The 16416-nt window shown below is 38.5% G+C and overlaps 1 protein-coding gene across 4 annotated transcripts in view; it reads right to left on the reverse strand.

Annotated features, from left to right (window-relative positions):
- NCOR1 (nuclear receptor corepressor 1) overlaps positions 1-16416 on the reverse strand; it is a 73779-nt gene that overhangs the window by 7683 nt on the left and 49680 nt on the right. For all 4 annotated transcript variants that reach the window (XM_055795151.1, XM_055795150.1, XM_055795152.1 and 1 more), the window contains 18 exons: positions 14375-14548; positions 13307-13467; positions 12791-12911; positions 12569-12670; positions 11972-12069; positions 10790-10958; positions 10084-10224; positions 8615-8698; positions 7902-8158; positions 7031-7391; positions 6265-6489; positions 5276-5485; positions 3601-3750; positions 2841-3014; positions 2206-2371; positions 1430-1926; positions 845-973; positions 129-286 (listed from right to left, as the gene is read on the reverse strand). In XM_055795151.1, the coding sequence (XP_055651126.1) occupies positions 129-286; positions 845-973; positions 1430-1926; positions 2206-2371; positions 2841-3014; positions 3601-3750; positions 5276-5485; positions 6265-6489; positions 7031-7391; positions 7902-8158; positions 8615-8698; positions 10084-10224; positions 10790-10958; positions 11972-12069; positions 12569-12670; positions 12791-12911; positions 13307-13467; positions 14375-14548 (3377 nt within the window). The remainder of the gene's footprint in view (positions 1-128; positions 287-844; positions 974-1429; positions 1927-2205; positions 2372-2840; positions 3015-3600; positions 3751-5275; positions 5486-6264; positions 6490-7030; positions 7392-7901; positions 8159-8614; positions 8699-10083; positions 10225-10789; positions 10959-11971; positions 12070-12568; positions 12671-12790; positions 12912-13306; positions 13468-14374; positions 14549-16416) is intronic.

Consider the following 16416-nt stretch of genomic DNA (forward strand, 5'->3'; position numbering starts at 1 on the left):
CACATTATTGTATAATATCCTCAAGTAAAGCTAACAATTACAGAATCTGTATTACGTTCCAAAACACATGTTTTCATGATCAAAATATAACCTTTCACATCTGAAATGATGCATACAAATAAACCTACACAAATGTGATCAGCAAGGGTGATAAGTCGATGGGTCCTGGGCACATGTGCCATCCCTTCTGCTTGGGAAGAGGGAGGTGGAGGTTGTTGGGGTGAAGGGGGTTCCTGTTGTGTCCTATAGCGGTGAATCGGCCCCTCGTATTGCCTGTTTGGGTCATCTAATTGAAGAAGAAAAGGTCATTCTGTTAAGATGATATTACTGAAGCTTCAAGGTTTGAAAGTTCTGTGCTTACAAATTTAAAAGATGAGGTGTTTCTCCATTAGATTTTAGGTATCCTGTGTGATAACCACTTTTTCCCCCTTTCTTATATAGTCTCTACAATTTAGAATAGATAAATAAAGCTTCATTCCATAACGCAGGTGAATTTCAGCTCATTTCTCACCTTTAACTCTACTGTAACAGTCTGAGCTTTACACCAACAGGTAAAAAGCCATAGGCATCAACACCAATATGCATTAATTTTAAATAATGTATTGAAAATTATTTTCTTATTACATTGGCTACACTGTAATCTATTTAATGCCAACAGTCAGTCTCAATACATTTTGCTCTGGTTTTTCCACACATCACTGCAACAAAAGTTTCTGAAAAGTTAATAATATGGTAAGCAGTCACCTAAAGACTCCCAAGATATTTTAATTTTATTGTAATGTCACGGACCTGTAAATATAAGCAACACAATTGTGAGAATATTTGCATATGCAGATAAACTTACTCTCTGTCTGGCTAGGTTTAGGTGTCTCTTGTTGATAGGGCTGTAGCTTTTCTTGAGTAGGTACAGGTGAATTTGCAGGGCTGATCACCTCAATGGCATCTCCAGGAGCTTCATACCGGTGGGAGGATACTGAATATCAAGCAAAGGTTGTGGAATAAGGTGTAAACAACACGGAAATTTTTTGTTGCCTATACAAAGCAACACTAGCAGTTCTGTTAAAATGACGCCAGTGAAATGAAAATCAAAACATTGTCTTTTTCTCATGATAACCATGGTGACACAAATACTTCCACAAAACAGTGTTCCAACATAAACCAAATAATTTTAGGTTTCCTGACTTCTGATAAGGTTAGCCTTACTATCCTGCATTTCACGTTGTAGCGTGGAACCCAAATAAAGCAAACAACTCTGGTTTTGCAAGAATCTTGAGTCACTATATACAAAACCTGTGTTTGTCTGCAAAGTGTTTCTATTGTACAGAGGTCAATATTTTATCATTAAACATCAGAATCATTCCATATCTCATTGTTTCCCTAAAAGGCTAAGACAGACAGCAAAGAAGTAGATAGTTACTAAGATACGTACAACTACTGGAAGAATCTGAACTTTGAGAGCCCCTATCTCGTGCATCCTTGTCTGAAGCAATCTGTCGAGTGATGATCACATCTATGAAGTTAGCAGCAGTAATTGTGGTCTTTCCTCGAGTTCTCAGCTCTTCCTCGTACCTGGATTTAGGAGGAGGTCCTTTCTCTTTACCAGCCTCTGAATAGACTACTGATGAAGTCTGTCCCTGGGACTTGCCACCAGAAAAATTTGCAGATGTATAGGGGCACTGGACAGGCCTCTTTTCTACCTCCAGTGTCTTCTGTTCCATCTGCTGCTGTTCAGTAACCACAGCTGATCGGCGTCCCATATTCTCTTCTATCCTGGTTCCTTCGTGTTTGTTCTCTTTCGCTTTTGCAACTTCCATCTGAGGAGCAGAGGCTGCAGCATCTACTAGTGCTGCAAGGGCATCAGCAGCAGTATTGTAACGGGAAGCTGGCAACCCTTGAGTAATAGAGGGAGCTCCAGGGGTGAGCTGCCTGTTGGCAAACATTGAATATTTGAATTATATCACATGAAAAAAAAAAAAAAAAGAACTAGAGCCACATCATGCGTACAACAAAGTGAAGCTTTTGTCACACTACATTTTTATCCCAACTGGCCTAGTGAAAATGGAGTGGATCACTTCCAATAAATCCAAGAGCAATCAGATAGTGGTATATCCTCATCATGTAGTATTTTCCCCAGGCTAAATGCACCTTTTAATAAGCTCAAATATTAGAACAGGTATCTCTGCAACAGTAACTTAGAAAACATACATGATACGTAGCTGGGCAGCAGGATCCAGAGGTGTGATTACACTTGTCCCATTGGTTCCTTGAAAAATACTAGGCCTTTGCTGCAGTATGTTTTCCTGGCTTCTAACTGAAGGGGATGGGGACCGAACATATCCGTGACTGCCAGGTCTGCCAGGCTGCTCTGCACCTGCAGAACGTAGAGCAAAGGGGAACAAACGTATGAAAAAATAGGTCACTCATAACAACGCAGAACTATGTATCAATGCAGTCTCCTCCGCATCCTTTCCCAGTTGTCTCCACCACTCTGGATACGACTGTATGTATTAAAGGTTTAAATGGGAGCATTCTGTTTACAGTGCTCTCTAATAAAAATAATAATAATAAACAGATATGCAAGTTGTGCTAGTGATAACCAGGATTCGCACCATTCCCCAAGTACTACACTGGTATGAGAGAAAGATCAAGAAGCCCGGTACTTGAAGAAGTTGCAATTGTGACTAGAACTGCTAGGTAATAGGAACCTGCCTTAAGTGCAGACTAAAACCAAACTGCGTAACGTGTTGTTAATAAGCTGCATGTTGCTAAAAAGCAGCTATAGAAAATGAGCAGTCACAGTCTACAAGACAACCGATCCAAACCTAGCAATGTGCACTCACCTGGTCGAAGATAAAGTTCAGCAGGGACTGAAGCTATTCTCTCCCTCTCTCGTTCTCGTTCTCTTTCCCGCTCTCGCTCACGTTCCCTCTCCCTTTCCCGTTCCTTCTCCCGCTCCCTTTCCCGTTCCCTTTCAGCATTTGCAGCTGCAGAAGCTGCCAGGTGTGTAGGGTGTCCTGGAAGGTCCGCAAGATAAAATGAAGTAGCAAAAAGAGACACTCAAACATAATTTGTTGTAAACACTTACATCAACATATCCTGCCACCCACTCACAGCAAAATTTCCCAAATACATTCTCATTCCACTCAAGACTATCCACTTATCTAGGAAGTCAAAAGCTTAACATACAGTGACAGTGGAAGGCTCAACAGCCTTTAAGCTGTTCCTATACTAATTAGTATGAACTATTATGAACTAAAATGAACTAAAGTGGTTCCTATACAATTAGGGACTAGACAGCTTACAGACCCAAATTCCACCCTTCAACACATGTAGTTATCAGGTTAGTGACATCCTAATCATATAACTATAAATAGAGGTCTGTCAGAATGAAGCAAATTCTGAATTTGTCAGCACTCCTTCAGCTGCTAATGTAACTATAAAAGATATCATTACGAAAACTTCTGCTATCCAAGTGAGAAGTGCATGCAGAAAGCATCACCTGAGAAAACATCAAAACATTGATGAAAGCTAAATAAAGATGGTCAATTATCTCAGCACGTCAGATGATTAGAGACATTAGCAAATCATAAGAGCTCTTACCTGGTGACAGAGAAGCAGGATTGTAAGGCCTGGGAGGGAACGTAAGCTGGGTACCAGGGATATATGTGATTCTCTCCATGGGTGGTGTGCTTGTTCCTCCAGGATGAGGCACTAAGATAGTGGGAGCCATATTGTTCAGGTCAATAATTCCTGTCAGGAGATGACACCCGTAAGAATGGCCATTCAAGGACAGACCAGTGATCCACACATTACGTATTCTGTTCATTGATAATGGTCAGCAGTGAATGTTTAGTAGAAAAAATATAAGATTAAGGCAAGTGCAGAACTATATTCCAGCTGGTTATACTCTCTCAGATCTGGCAACCAGCCATTTAGGAACATACTAAATCAGAATTTGCATTTCTAGCACTCCCTTTAACTGCCTGTAGGAAAAATACACTTCATGTCCATTCAATAAACCTACCTTTTAGCAAAATGTTATTACCCAGCATTATTGATTCCCTTTTCCAGACTTTTAATATTCATAAAACAAAATGAAATGCTACAATGCGCAAGTCCCACTGGAACTCCAATATAACTTCTCCTACTACAAAACCCACTTATCCTTTCATTTCCAACCAATTAAAACCCTACAGGATCTTACTCCTTATCCCCAAGATAATCAGTCCTACCAGCCTAATTCCCTCACATTTGCTATCATCCATTCTATCAATAACTATCTAAACCAATTTAAGCGATAGACAGATTATCATACCCAGGAACCAAGCTGGCAGATTGACTATTGCCTGTTAGGTTTGTAACTCCTGGGAGAATGCTGTGTGACCCCAAGGATTCATAGCTATTCATTTTATTATTTTGTTCTAACGCTTTGTTCAACATTTCAATGTGAAAGAATACTTCAAACTCATGTCCCATAAAGACAATCTCCATCACAGAAATATAAATCCACAGTGAAGAGAGTTGCAAAGAAGCTGCTTTGCTTTTTTTGTAATGCCCTTATCTTCTAAAGCATTACTTCTGAGTTTTGATGATTTATCAGTTCCTACAGCTTCTTTGCCAAGTTTCTTGCTCCTGGTGTATCTAAAGTTGTTACTACTTCACTCAGCTTTATAAATTGTTCCTTAATTTTTTTGACCTTTATGGTCTTACATTTAACTTGTCAGAATTCCCATTTTCCCTGTTTGAGGAGTTACACTTTTGCAAGATGTCTTTTTACTTTAAATAGCTCCTTCCTGCTACTGTTAAATGTCCAGATTGATTTAGGCTTTTTCCCACTCTGCAACAGGTCACACACATTTCCTAACTCCCTAATATAACATCTTCAAACAATCACCATGTTTTTCACAAACCTTACCCTTTTAGCTCTTGCTTTTATTTTCATTTTGAAATGCTCTCATTTTGACATAATTCTCTTTTCTGAAGTTTGGAGTTAAATATGCTTCTGAGTATCAATTTCAACTAGCATAAAACCGTCCGGCTTCTTGAACACTCTTAAGTCTTATAGCCTTCCCTTTAACAATATTGATTACATACGTAGTTATCCTTTATATCCACAAAAGCCAGTCAGATGTACTCATCTGCACTTGTATGCATGCATCCATCCATCCATCCACACACATATATTTATAAGCAGTAACAAAACAAACCAACCAACCAAACCACAATGCATGTCCAGAATGCACTTTAAAGAGCATCAGAAAAAACACAGCCATACCTCTTGCTCCCGCATACGGGAGAGCTAAAGTTTGCTCTCTAGGAGATAATCCTCTTGTTACATCAGGACGTAAATTGACTTGCATCTGTTGTGAGGTAATGTAGTCATTTAGGATTGTCTGTCGTGTATTCTCCATTGCGTAAAGCTGATACTGGCTTGGGTAGCCTGGGGTGGGTGAGAGCTGCCTTTGGAAGAGGTAAGCAGCAGCAGCTGAGGATGAAGAAGGGGGAAAAAAAAAACAAACCCAAAAAAAGATTTAGGAAGCAGTATGGGTGATATCAAATGAAAATTTCAGATGTTTATATAACTTCAGCAAGAAGTGCTATCAATTCTCCCTAGCCAGTGTCAAATGAATTAAAATAGCATTTCAATGCTGCTGTTTTATTGAATTCATGCACTGCTTGCAGGCTAAATAATCCAGATTGGAGATATGCATTAGAGAAGAGACTTGATTAGAAATATATATCCTGAAGTTCTGAAGATGTGAAGGGCTGAAATACCTGAGGAAGGTTACAATACCTTGCACAAGGCACTGATGGATAGATTAAAAGGAAGTCTACTGTATTTAGTATCACCAGGGTTAACCTGACAATCTTTCAGTGAGAACAAATCACAGTCCTGAACAGACAGGTCCTCACTACATTTAATTCTACAGCATCTTCCGCATCCTTCTGTGCGTAGCTTTACTGAAAGCTTTTGATGTATTTCACAAATACTTATCTAAAAATACTGTTTGAACTTATTAACAAAAAAGCAGCAACCTGGCAGCTTCTAAAAGAAAGTTAGAGTGTTATACAACAGTATTTTTAATAAGTTTCCTGGTTAGATATTAAACCTCCGCTAAACTGAAATCAAACCACAACACTGTGTATATATGTAACTTCTTATAAGTTATATCTGGCTATTACTAATTACCATTTAAAGGTATCTTTTCTGGGCAAATCATATGATTTTTCTAAAACTAAAAAACCCAACACAAACATATTTACCAGGATCCAGAGCCCTATGAAATGGCATAGCAGGATCTAAATGAGGAGGGAGGTGACTCCTATAAACTTCAGGTGTTGCTCCTCTGTGATGAGGGTCAAAAGGACTGTGAGTTACTACAGGATCAACCCCTGAGACTGGAGATTTTGCTGGCACACTCTCCCTCTGTGTTGGAGTAAGTGTGTTTTTCCTTTCGTGATTTGCTGGCTTCCCAGAAGATATTCCAGCTAAAAACAATGAAAACCCCAAATTAATAAAATACATATTTTTCCATAGAAAATTCAGCTGTAATTATACACTGGCTGCCAAGGAATGTTCTAGAGGACGCTGCAATCTGATACGTTAAAACACAGATAATATTTTATATCACAAACTATCTCTGGTGAAAAATCCAAATCCTAAACCTAAAAATCCTGACACTAAGATTGCTTACACTTCACCATACTATGTTCGTCATCTAGATAACTCTGCAATTCAGCAATAGCTTCTGCCCTTAAAACATTACCCTCGTAAGTAACCCTCTAAATGTGATCCAGAATCAAATGCAAATTGGAACTGAATTGCCTTCCCACCTCCATGCTACAATATGGCAGATTTTATTTCAATTAACAGCTTGCAGCTTTCTAAAATCCCTTCTAGTCAGCCTCCAAAGTGAGAGAAGCCGTTAGAATAAAAGAAAGTAGAATGGATTACAGGAACCAGTTTAAAAGTAAGTTTAAAATTAAATCATTGAAACTTCTTGTCTTACTTTGGATAGGAATAACATACCCTCACTAACTCTATTCATCATGGGTGAACTCCTGGACATTGGACTCTGATAGTTCACAGGTGTCCTCCGAGCATTGGTATCATCATAAATCCCAGGGCTCAGCTGTGATTTGGGAGTTTCATGAAGAGTTGACCTGAGAACAGAGGGACCAGAGCTGACTACTGACGTGTGACGGGAACGTACTGCATCCCCGGTCTTCACATCTTCATATTTTCCTCGCTCCACCACCTTCACGTTTTCTGGCACCATTTCCAGCTGAGGCATTCCACGGGGTAGCTTGCTTGGTCCAGTGATTAAAGATTTTACGTTATGTTTGATGGCAGACTGGCCAGAGTTGCTTTCATATTTTATGGGTGTGCCCTGAAAAGGAGACAAAGATCAGCTAAGGTTATCCTGCCAATGTTTCACTTGTGCTAAAAAAATCTCACGTTGCTGATATCATAGTTCACTGCTTTTATCGTATCTGTACGGAATACAACTGGATCTTACCAATTGTTATTTGTCAGTTCTCTCACATTTGCTTGCAATGCGTTCCCTACAGGATTTTTCTAATACATGGAAAATATTTTTAAGCTTTGTAAGTTGGTAGCTTTCTTAAAACTAACACACACACACACTCTCGATTTGTAATTATTTAAATCTGAATTGATTCACTCCTGAGTCTGTAAGCTACTGTACGACTAGCAGCCACCGCATCTCCTAGAGAAATTGGCTTGCTCATGCCTTGGATGGATGTATGCTTCCCTGGGTAAAGCCTAGATATTAAGAAAAACTTCACTGAAATGGTTTTCAAGCACTGGCACAGGCTGCCCAGGGAGGTGGTGGAGTCACCACCCCTGGAGGTATTTAAAATATGCTTTTTGTATTTACCTGAGATATGGAGCCTTCTATGATTGGCCTGGTCGTCTGCACCATTTCAGGAGTCTTGCGACTTTCCTGGCTTAATAGGTCCTGTCTTGGGATTTCATGGATGGAACGACCCATTTCCTTTATAGTAGTGACTCCATCATATGGTTTCCCCTTAGTAATGGCTCCTTCAAATGTCCTGATGGGAGGTGACTCTCTCTTAATCTGTTTAGGGTATTTCAAGCCTTCTTCAAAACTTTCAGCTGTTGTTCTTGGTGTGCCTTTTACAGAAAGAAAGAGTCACATTACTGGAACTAAATTAAATGAGATTATTAAATCACCACAAAAATAATAGTGGACAATTATTCAATATATTACTGAAAGCAACCCAAGTTACTTCAGATGCTGGAATAAAGGAAATACCATACATCAAAGGTCTGGGGAACTGTTAGTGTTCATTAAAAAAAAAAGTGCTAATTACCAAGTGTTCATTTTAAAAATAAATAAATCTGTTTTCCAAAAAGAAATAAAACGCTATGTTTGCACACTAGCTTTGTATACAGCATATCAGAAAGCTACTCATTTCTGAAATGAGCTACTCAGCTCTGAAAACATGTTTAAGAGAAGAAGTTCCACCTTTAACACAGCTACTATTGTCAATAACAGTTTTAAGGTTCAGTAATCCAAGTTTTTTGGGATGTAATTAATGCTTGTTTTGTAAACCTGCAATACATTACCTTGCATTATAGAGCCAGACAACACTGTCCTCTCTTTTAGTTCAGCATGTGGGCTACCCCTAGGCAGTGCACGGCATATTAAACCTAAAATTAAAATGAACATAATTTAGCAAATTAAACAAGTGTTAAAAAAAAATAATAATCCCCAAAACAACAAAACCCCTCCTCCTTCTGACATACATCACAGATAGCATCTGCATCACAGTAGTGCCCAGGGGGCCCAGCCTCAGTATGCTAGGCATTGTATCAACATGTTATAAACACCATCCTGTCTTAAAAAAAATAATCTTCCAGTTCAAATATTCACACTATTACACGGTTGCAAGTTTTAACAGATTTGGAAAACAGAAGGGTTTTTTTTTATAATTAAGCTTAACTCTTGTCCCAAAAGCAGTCACTGCTTCTCTTACACTCCAGTTTCCTTCCCATCATAAACACCTTTTTTTACTAGGTAAGCGGAACAAAAAGAAAAAACACCCCAAAATATACCTCAGCATCCTCCAATTAATCAAAGTTCACATTGAATCATCTGGGAAGGGTTGAATTTACTGTTCCTACAGTAGGAATGCAAATCAAACCCCCAAAGAACTCCTAATCTTCCACGGTTTGAGGATGGAAAAAATGTGTCAGAGTGACAAGATACAGCATAAAAGTATCAGAGCAGCTTCTGGTATGCCAAAAGAGCCTGAAGACCAGCCAAATGCATCAGTGACTTAAAGGCAATGCTGAATTTCTACATACAGTCTAGAAACCCCTTACTCATATCGTTCCATCTGATAAAAACATATACAAAATAGTCTTTAAAGCCTACTCAAAGATGGGACAAAATGCACTTTAAGACACAATAGTTTAGGCATGAAACATTCTCTAGCATTTGTATTTTTTAATAAAATCAGAAAAGTTATACAGGCCTGACTTGACCTTTGCAGGCTTAGTTTGATTACAGTTTATTAAATCAAAATAATAATAGGGATGCCCTGAAGCAGGCTACAGCAGCTGTGCAAGTCTCCTGCTTGGCATAATCGAAGAGGTTTATTGCAGGAATGCAGAAGGTCATGCCAATGTGTTACCAAGTTACTATGCCATGGCTGAGACCAATATTTAACTATCGGGTGTGCCCATGGAGTCCCTGCCAGTAGGACTCCGTGTTGTGTGAGCTCTACACAACCCACTGGGACTGTGAAGAGCCAGTCAGATGTGTCAGACCTACAGAGAGGAGTAAGTGCTACCTGAACTACCTGCAGTTACGGGAACACAGCAGCAAAACAAAAAGGAAAACTAGTATCTATTCAAGTCATATTTCCAGCATGTTTTAATTGCAGTGGTTATTACATGGATTTGGTTAGTGGTGTAAGATTTCAATCTAATTTCTCCTTCAGTCTGCTCCATAAAATAACTCTAAATACTCTTACATCAATGCAGAAAGGTTTGGATAAAACACAGAACACCTTGGAAGCTGCCATTTTTACCTTCCAGCGGTGCAGACACCGGAGATTCCCGCATTGACATTCCTTGCTTTATATTTCCTTCCATTGTATCATAGCTTCTCTTTAAACCAATTTCATGTGCAGTTCTTGGACTCCTTGTTCCTTCACGAACATTTTTAATAGCTGGCAAAATTCACAACAGTACAGTTAGGAAACATGGACAATAAAAAAAAAAAAAGGATGCAAGAGCACTCATTTAAAGAGAGCACCGGTCATTTAATATTTTAACATCATAACTTCAATATAACATTGTAACATTAAATCTCAACCTTAAAATTTTTTTTTTTATGGTTTGTTAAAAGTTACTCATTCATCAATATTTCAACTGAAGTTCAAAGTTAAAGGATACATTTCTTTTGATTTTGATAATTTTAAACTTGGTGATTTAACCTTTCAAAATAAAAATATTCCATGAAAAATTGGAAATTAATGGCACAGAAATTAAATAGTTTAACTATATTTTAAATAGATGGTACAGGAGACTCCTCAGAACACAGGCACGGTTTCTGGATCACTTTAATTCTCCTACCCTCAAAAACACAGACAGGCCAATATTCTCCCAGACAGCACCCCAGTGACTGCGGTTTATACCTCTCCACTTGGAAGCAGACACACTCCAGCTATGGATTAAAGAAGCAGAACCTGCTGTAGCCTTGACTTTGATCCAGTAGAATACACAAATACTCACTATCGTAAGATAAAATATGCCCACTTTTGCCTTCATAAATAACATGGCCTTTGGCTGAAGCTTCCTCTCGGCACTTTTCTGGGCTGCTGTCTTCTGTAGCTAGCCGGGTGATAGTTCCCTTCAATAACGCATCAGCTGCTATGCCAGACTGGGACAGCGCTGGTGTACCCTGCGTTTAAATCAATCAAATATAATTCAGAACATGTGTGTTTATTTAAGAGAATAGGGAGCAGTGAAGAGGGGAAAAAAAACTTGCAACAACAAAACCCACAACATATTTTAGATCTAGAAAACCAATTATTTTACCAAGCAGTATGGCTTAAACTTCTGCCTCTATTATTAGACATTTTACCTAAATATTGGTAAGATCATTTGTAGGCAATTTGCTACCTTGTTAAAAAACAAAGAAAGAAGAATAGGGAGTGCTATATTACAAAAGTATTTCATGGCCTAGAACATTTACCCTATAATACCATTTAGGGGGCAGATAACACACTACATACTTAATGGTGCCATTAAGTTTCATTCCTATGCAAAGTAATGAAACCTATCCATCTCAGAGGAAATTGTTACTGCTCCTCTCCATAAGTAGAGATCCCATGTCAACCAAACCAGGAGCATTTAAAAAATGATGAGACAAAAGGGATTAACTTACCTTTTTGGCTTTAAATAGCATCTGTGCAAGACTGCTTACAGTTGATTTTAATATTTGAACTCAGGCTGTGTTTTCAGGGAAGTTGCTAATAAGCCTTCAGTTAAGTATACCAAAGGCTTTGGTGGTTTTATTTAAAAAGTTTAAAGACTCATATATATGTCAAGCATTGGAACAGGCTGCCCAAAGAAGTGGCTGAGTCACCATCTTGAGATGTGTTTAAAACACATGTATGTGTGGTGCTTGGGGACATGGTTTAGTGGGGGGTTTGGCAGTGCTGGATTAAAGGTTGGACTCAATGACCTTAAAAGAATTTTTCAACCTAAATGATTGTATGTTTCTAAGATGAAATCATGGCAATGCTGACTTCAGCAGTAGTGGGATTTGACCATCTGATTGTATTAAAATTTCTTTTTTCAAGGCAGTTCCTACTCTGATATTAATTTACTTTTTCAGACATGCAAATACATTCAAGGTGAGAGTTTAAATATGCTGGTTTGCTACAGCCTTCTCAGTAAGGGGAAAATTACCTGAGTTATGGAGCCTCTCAAAGAAGGAATGGTCTCAACAGAAACTTTATTGGTTGGAGTTCCTCGCGTTATACTTCCCTCCTGTATCGTTGTGGTACCTGATTTGAAATAGTAAGACATCCTGATAAATAACAGCATAAAGAAAAGCTGCTCTATTTGAAGTCATTAAAGACTCTAGTGAGAACTGTTAGTTTACACCACAATAGAGGGAAATTTCAGTGTAACAGCATGCATTTGAGGCAGTTAGACAACTTCCTCTTTTAACATAGCCTTCTACAGGCTAAAAGTCTTCTACAGCATTAATCCATGGTATTTAGTTTCTTTTCTTTTGATGTATTTGGATATTTCATGTATTGCTCTGCTTATGCTCTACTGAGCGACTTAATTTTGAAGTTGGCATGCCTTGAAACAAATGTTTTTAAATGAGACATGCAGACAGGAGGAGCGAGTTACAACTACACATGCCTCGGAAAACAGGGAGCAGATTAATCATGTAATACTTAAAAATAACAGTTCAGCAGTTTGAGCTCTAGAAGTTAATTCTCTCAGTTTTCTCAGGCTCCGACAAAGTTTCTTAATCCGTATGACTTTCTTTACCTCGAACCACACTTTCATGTTGTGCCCTGACCAGGAGTCCCTCAGGTTGGGAATTCTGGCTTCTGGGAGAAAATTCTTCTTGTTTGATATAGGGCAGGGAAGCTATTCAGAAGAAGAAAAAGGAAAAGTTTGGGTGGTTTTGGTGCTTTTTTTTTTTTTTTTAACTTTCTTTAATTTTAGGTCATTAGTCTATATAAAACACATAAGCTTTTATTTTCTTACCAGATTTGGCTGACTCCTGCTGCCTTGGCAGCCCAAGAGATATAGAACCCACCGATGGCTTTGCAGTTTCTTGGGTGTAGGAAGCTTGACTATGGGATGTTAAGTAAGTGCCAGGTGTCCCCTGAAACAACAAATATATTATATGTTACCTCTTGTTTCTGGAATGAAGATTCACATCTATGTTTAAAGAACAATGCTAATGCTAATGATCCCGTCTCAAAATGCTACAGCACACCGCTGCAAAGTATCAAAGCACAGAGCACCAGGAGGGTAGTGTCTATTCGTTTGGGGACACAGTTCACCCAAACTGGACACCCTCAACCACACTCCTAAATGTGAAGAACTGCAACATGTTCTGTTTTCTAAGGCACCTGTAATTCCTGGACATTTAGAGGTGGCACGTATAGGTCTTAAGTAATAATGCTCTGAACACATAACCAAGTACGAGATGTTGAAGGTTGCAAAAGGGCAAAGAAATCAATGCAAGCACAGGTTTTCCAATAATAATTCTCTTACTTGTGAGATTGAGCCTCCCATGATGAAGGAAGGTTTTTCTGATGGCACACTTGTTTTGGAGGATGGAATGAGTGGTGGTGGTGGTCTGGTGGGTCTAGTTGTTGGAAGGCGGACTCCTTCAGGTATGTTGGTTATTACTTGGTGAGGTGCTGGCTGGAGAACTGGGGGAAAATTGTACGTGAAACGTTAGTCTGTTTCAGCTCTACTAATTGTTAGAGGGACAAGAACAGAAATAGCACAGTCATCTGACAATTTCTGATGGGAATTGCCTCACAATACCCAAAAGCTACCTAAGCTGTATTTACACTCTAAAATTCACTATGTCCAAGTGTATGTTACACATGGGAACTGAATGGAGAATATCCAACCTTGCATCAAAGTTCAAAAAGGAATGGCAAAAGCTGCACTGTAGAATTGCAAACTCTGAAAAATAAGCTTTTAAAAATAGCAGCCTAGGGTATGTTCAAGTTTTTTTGTTGTCTTCCTGTTTTTAAAGAAAGTTCTTATTCTTTAAATGGAACACAACTGAGTCAAGTATGATCTAAGCTTCCCTGATTTTGTCTTTTCTTAGCATGACATTATACTCTGAAGGGAAAAGCAATAATCTAAGTTTCAGAATTAAGAATTGTCAGTTATTTCAATGCTTTATAAAACATTCACACTATAATATTAAAAATTACAGTCAGAAACTAATGCCAAGGATAGCAGCAGCTTTCTTCTTTGCTCAACTCCCCCCTTCATAAGAAAGGCCACCCATGAATATGAGGTATTTGTATTAAGCTGAAAAACTCTTGACGACTTCGGCTCTATGCTGTTCTAATACTTTTCAGATCATCCTATTTGCTTAATAAAATACACGTTATGCAGCTGATGTAGCAATAAAAGAACAAAACCACAACCTCGCCAGAGCTAGAAAAATCCTGAGCACCTATTTACATGCACAGCCTACTTCCTTCTTCTGCTAATTCACAAAGTGTTTATTGAGTAATTTGGTACTACATCAAGTCACAGAAGTCCAGCTTCCAAATAAAGACTACATTATCACTATGTATGTAACAAAACATTTACCTGGCGGGACACTATAGCGAGCTGCATTCATATCAGGCTGGGGAGAGGCTTTATTGACTTCTCTTGGAGATAGCCTGTATGGTGATGCTGACCTTGTTGCTGTATTTTGCACTTGTGCTTCCTGTTCTATTGCTCGCTTGACCTCAGCATAAGGCATATAGGCCACCGGTTTTCCTGTGAAGGTTAAATTTATCAGAAAGAACCGAACCCTGGATTAGAAATTGAAGGCAAAAGGTCCAGTTTACAACACAGTTTTTAACAAAGGGCCTGACTCCTATGTCAGATATACTCATCAGGTACAAACTTTTCAATTTAATAGTAGTATTAAAGTAGAGCTTAATGTGCTCTTATGTCTATACTTCTATATCCAAAGCTTTGGAAAACTGTCATACTTTCTCTATGTGAAAAACAGTACTTGGATCCTTTAGGTCCTTTAAGTGAAAGCTCTGCTATTGAAAAAACTTTCATTTAAGGAAGATTCCTTTCCAAGTCCTGTGCATCAGCCAGGTTCACATCAAGTTTAGCCAGACCTACAAGCCAATCCCACCAGACAAAAAGCCTCCCTTCCTTGTTTGCTTGCCCAGAGAAGTCACAAATCAAATTTCAGATACCAATATTGCCCATCAATGATGTTTAAGGGAAAATACATTTTTACCAAATTTAAGAAATTAAAAATCTAGTAGCAGAACTTCAGAAATTCCTTTCTTTTCTTGGCAATGGACAATTTAAGTACTCTGTATTACGAACCTGAACAAGTCTACTGCAGCTGTAAATTTTTAACTTTAACCTTTGACATAGTCAAAGAAATATGGCACTAATTATCCCGCAATAGCTTTAGTATTTTATTTCATGATAGAGTACTGTGTAGGTTGTCACAAGCCAATTCAACAACAGGCCCTTTAGTTTGACAGGATGCCCCACAACACAGGCAGCGTACCAGTGTATGCAATGCAACGGTTTTAAGCAGCCTGTGGGCTCTCTGCTGCATGCAGCAGTTGGGGGACAAGCTTCATGTGCACAGTGTATCTTAGGAAGTGGCTGCTGAAATGATCTGATGACATTTCAGCCCCTTCTAGTTTTCAGATTAAGACGTCCAGGCTTGCAGAACCCATTTACATTAACCACACCAACTCTCCCTTTCTGTCTGGCTCCGACAAGCACCTTGATTTTTGCTGGCAGACACTTCACCCCAGAACTTTCCCACACTTCATAATACCGTACTGCCAATGCCAAGAGTTATTCAGTTAAATGGTACTTTTAAGCAACCCCAGACTTGCCACCTAAAGAAGCAAACTTCCAAAACCCACAATCTTACCCTGCCCTCCACAAATCTACAAGCTCCCTTCTCGCTATTTTAACAGGTAAAAAAATGGTTCTGCTTCTTCCATTTTATTTCGCTAAAAGTAATTAAGGTGAAGCATTTTCATAACATAATTTAAAATTGTTATGCATGTTAAATACATGGATTTTTGAGTTTCAAAGAACATGATAGTTTATGTTGCTAACACTGCAGAGACAAGAGAAACAGCACACAAGAATATAATATCTAAAAAATGCAAATTATGCAACTGTGATGATATCTCTTAATACTAACATTCAGCACATTAATCTTACTCTGTTTATTCCCTTGTTACAACATACAGTTTGTTGAGCTATGTTTTCTTTGCTAGAAAAGGAAGAGGTAAAAGTTACACACTTAGTACAGAACTGGGCCTCCCACAAAATATGCTTTTCTTGCACAAAACCGAAAAGACATCTTTTGCTAGGCTGTTTGTAATTTGCAAGATGTTGATAGAATTAAAATAATTTCAGTTCAAAGAATGAAAATATAGCCAACATACACAGACAGAAAGCATAATATGAATGCCTAGTGAAAGCTAATAAATGCATCCTTTGGCTTTTAAACAGTAAGTTGGATGATGGAACATACACCGTCCATCCAAATCACTTTCCTGCTACCAGCAACAGTAACAGCTATGTCCTTATTTAGTCACCCTGACAGGTTCTCTAGGCAGTTTTTATCTTGTTCTATATTGAAGGTC

Source organism: Falco peregrinus, chromosome 2 (genome assembly GCF_023634155.1).
Source record: "Falco peregrinus isolate bFalPer1 chromosome 2, bFalPer1.pri, whole genome shotgun sequence".
In the NCBI taxonomy this organism is placed as follows: domain Eukaryota; kingdom Metazoa; phylum Chordata; class Aves; order Falconiformes; family Falconidae; genus Falco; species Falco peregrinus.